General features: G+C 35.8%; 1 protein-coding gene across 1 annotated transcript; it reads right to left on the reverse strand.

Annotated features, from left to right (window-relative positions):
- Nucleotides 1–1,729: 1,729 nt before the first annotated feature.
- Nucleotides 1,730–2,298, reverse strand: LOC131435233 (general odorant-binding protein 56d-like). Its single transcript, XM_058602902.1, has 3 exons — nt 2,218–2,298; nt 2,042–2,158; nt 1,730–1,980 (listed from the first exon to the last, which is right to left on the reverse strand). The coding sequence occupies exons 1-3, from the start codon at nt 2,269–2,271 to the stop codon at nt 1,747–1,749; spliced, it is 405 nt and encodes a 134-aa protein (XP_058458885.1). The 5' UTR covers nt 2,272–2,298; the 3' UTR covers nt 1,730–1,746.
- Between the last annotated feature and the right edge of the window lie 669 nt (nt 2,299–2,967).

Below are 2,967 nucleotides of genomic sequence, written 5' to 3' on the forward strand. Positions count from 1 at the left end.
GGAGTAGTGTCTTAGCAATATTATGATTCAAAGCTAGTACCTGCGCAAATACCCTTTTTATATTTTTCTTCATGCTGTAAATTCTTCTTGCTATTTACTGGGTTTACTGGGCGAATTAATCAGTATTTCGGCATTCGTGATAACCAACTAACCATTGTTCTTCTGGTTCGCACAAATCGCGTTTGATTTCTTCAAGGATAAATTATATTTTATAAATAAACAACACGTAACCAAGGTTCTGGTAACTATTATTGAAAATCAACAGATTTCGTCCTTTGTTGCCAGTTTCAATAGTTTTCCAGACAATTTCTTTTTGACATTACCAGTTACTGAGGGGTACTTAAATTTACGATACAGTTTTTATAGGCGAGTGGCAGGTCGTGTCGTCGGTTTAACACTAATAGAACTATTCCACAGCTTTCAAAACATGTTTATTTGTTTTGGGGTTCCTTGGTAACTAGTCCATAGCAACTTAAACAGTGTTGCTCGAGAAGATTATTTTTATCATTTACAGGGGGTCGCTAGATTTGTGGTAACTGGCGGTGAATCTTTAGCGAACAGTTTTAATGCTGATTTTTCTTCGGAGTGCCTGGTCGTGTCGTCGATATAATTGTCAGTAAAGCAAAACCCTGCTAGCATTTTCGGTCACTTTACGACTATGTCAATTGACAAGCTGTTCAACAACAGCAGCTTTCCATCAAAGTAGCCATGTAAACATAATAAAACAAAACTGGAAACTGGTACCAACGTTGCCAGTTATACCAATTTCTCGGTATTTATAAAGATTTTTGCCGTTTATACCGCAATACAAATATGTACTCCCAAAATACCGATAACTCACGAATCATACGATTTTGGTTTTTAGCTTGAATAGAAATGAGAAAAGATTGTCGAGGGACCTTTTTTTTTACTCACCTCTTGATGACATTTTCTACTACTTATGTAAAAGAGACTCTGATACCGATATACATATAGATATTTGCGCCAAATACAGATTTTTTGAAAAACGATCTGGCAATGGAGACTGGTACAACCACTTTTGTTTTTGAATTAAAAGCTGACTTTTTTGATCATTTGCTGCTCAAAAACATTCGAAATGCTGGCAATAAGTGTGAAACAATAATATCCTTCATAGCTAGGAGAAGTACCTGGCTTATTTCTTATTTTTCGGATGTTGTCAGAATACTTTTTCTTTCCTACCTGCGACGTAGGCATTTTTGCAAACTCAATACCAACATAACATAATCTTAGTGTGAACAGTGCGTTTTTAACTTTATACTACTATCGTTAAAACATGTTATTTTCTGTAGGTGTAAACATAGTATAAAATAGTTTTGAGTTCCATGTCGAAGTCGTTTCAGCACTTTTGGAACTCGGCTCTGTTTTGCCATACTAAAATTCGGGTCATCAATTAATAATATCTCCCGTAAACTCAATATCCAAATCAATAATCCGAGAAAAAACTATCTGGAATTCAATAGCGCTGAAAGACCCTTAATAACAATCTCAATGGTAGAATTCGCATTAACTTTGACCGTAACCTCCCAAAATATGCACTGTTAAATACATACACTTACATGCACAATATCCGACAGATGGCGTACATAATTCTGGACGTTCGTATTCCAGTTTTGGGTTAGTGGAATGTTTTTAATGTACAATGAAAACAGCGTGTATTACGTTGAATAGGAATCATATTATATTCATTTGAATACATCATTCGGTACAATCTATTCAACCGATTTGTCATTCCGTCTTCTTCGTTCCCCATTTCGCATAAGCGTTCTCGTAAATACACTGATAAACGTCGAATGCCATCGTACAAAGTGCTGGTTCCACATCGGTCGTACATTTCGCGTACACTTCTTCAGCAGCCGCCGGTTTGATGAAACGCTTCACAAAATTTACTATCGTGCCTTTGTTGAAACTTAGGTCTTCATTCATGAAACCAGCTTTCTTAACCAAACATTCACCAAAACACTGAAAAATAAATCACGCATTTTCAATCACCTGTCGGCAAGTTAATGGTGTTTATGCAAACCTCAACTAAAGGAGATCTAACCGAAAAGTCGCCACTTTTTAATGCATTGAACGTGTCCATATCCACGCCAAAGCCAGACTTGCATGCGTTGAATGCATTGAACAAGTTTTGTCCAAGCTAAATAATACAAAAATATCAATAAAATAAATGTCATTTTTCAAACATGATAAACTCACAGCAATTTCCAAAAAAGCAAGAAGTAATATTGCTAACAGCGTTGATTTAGACATTGTTACGAGTCACAATGAAAGTTGTAAGCCGACTGAATCTAAGATTTTTGTTAGGGCTAAGTTTTATGCTATTTCTGTGAACACCCACGCAACTTTGCATATCAAAAAATTTTCTGTTTTCGTTCACCGCACTGATGAACGCTGCTGCATAGCCGGTAAAATAACGGAACAATAACCTATATTTCTTTCGTACGTTTTTGGGCGATCGACAGTAAAGCCATAATCGACCGTTGAGGTGCAATCACTTTACATTCCCAAAAAACTGGGTAAAATTGAGAATCACTAGCAAATGTTATACTGTTATCGTTTAGAGGTGGGATCATGAATACGCTAACAGTTTGTTTAATTTCACCTTTGAATTCCACCAAAATAGTGATCAAATCTTGATACGCTTACTCTACAGTGATCGATAGTGAAAGTTGTCCACACACCCCACTCTGGATCCGGGCGCGCAGAAACAGTATTTTGTCATTCGCATTTAATTTTATACACTTATTTGGAATCATGCTCCATTGGGTAAAAAAAATCTTTCTGCATATCTATTTGATACATTTTTTCTGAATTTCACCCGTTAGAGCAAAATTACATTTTAATCAATTGAACAGACTGCATGTGGGCGTGACAGTTCTCATAAAATACAAAAAAATCCAATTATTCAAAACTATGTTGAATGTATTTTTATGAACTTAGTATATG

This window comes from Malaya genurostris, chromosome 3 (assembly GCF_030247185.1).
Source record: "Malaya genurostris strain Urasoe2022 chromosome 3, Malgen_1.1, whole genome shotgun sequence".
Taxonomy (NCBI): domain Eukaryota; kingdom Metazoa; phylum Arthropoda; class Insecta; order Diptera; family Culicidae; genus Malaya; species Malaya genurostris.

What these genes read in the sequence shown, in the direction of transcription:
- LOC131435233 (XM_058602902.1), bottom strand. Translation starts at nt 2,271, where the DNA reads ATGTCTAAATCAACGCTGTTAGCAATATTACTTCTTGCTTTTTTGGAA. An exon ending in TTGCTTTTTTGGAAATTGCT is followed by an intron (nt 2,159 to 2,217) that starts GTGAGTTTATCA and finishes TGTATTATTTAG; the next exon opens with CTTGGACAAAACTTGTTCAA. An exon ending in TTAGATCTCCTTTAGTTGAG is followed by an intron (nt 1,981 to 2,041) that starts GTTTGCATAAAC and finishes TTTATTTTTCAG; the next exon opens with TGTTTTGGTGAATGTTTGGT.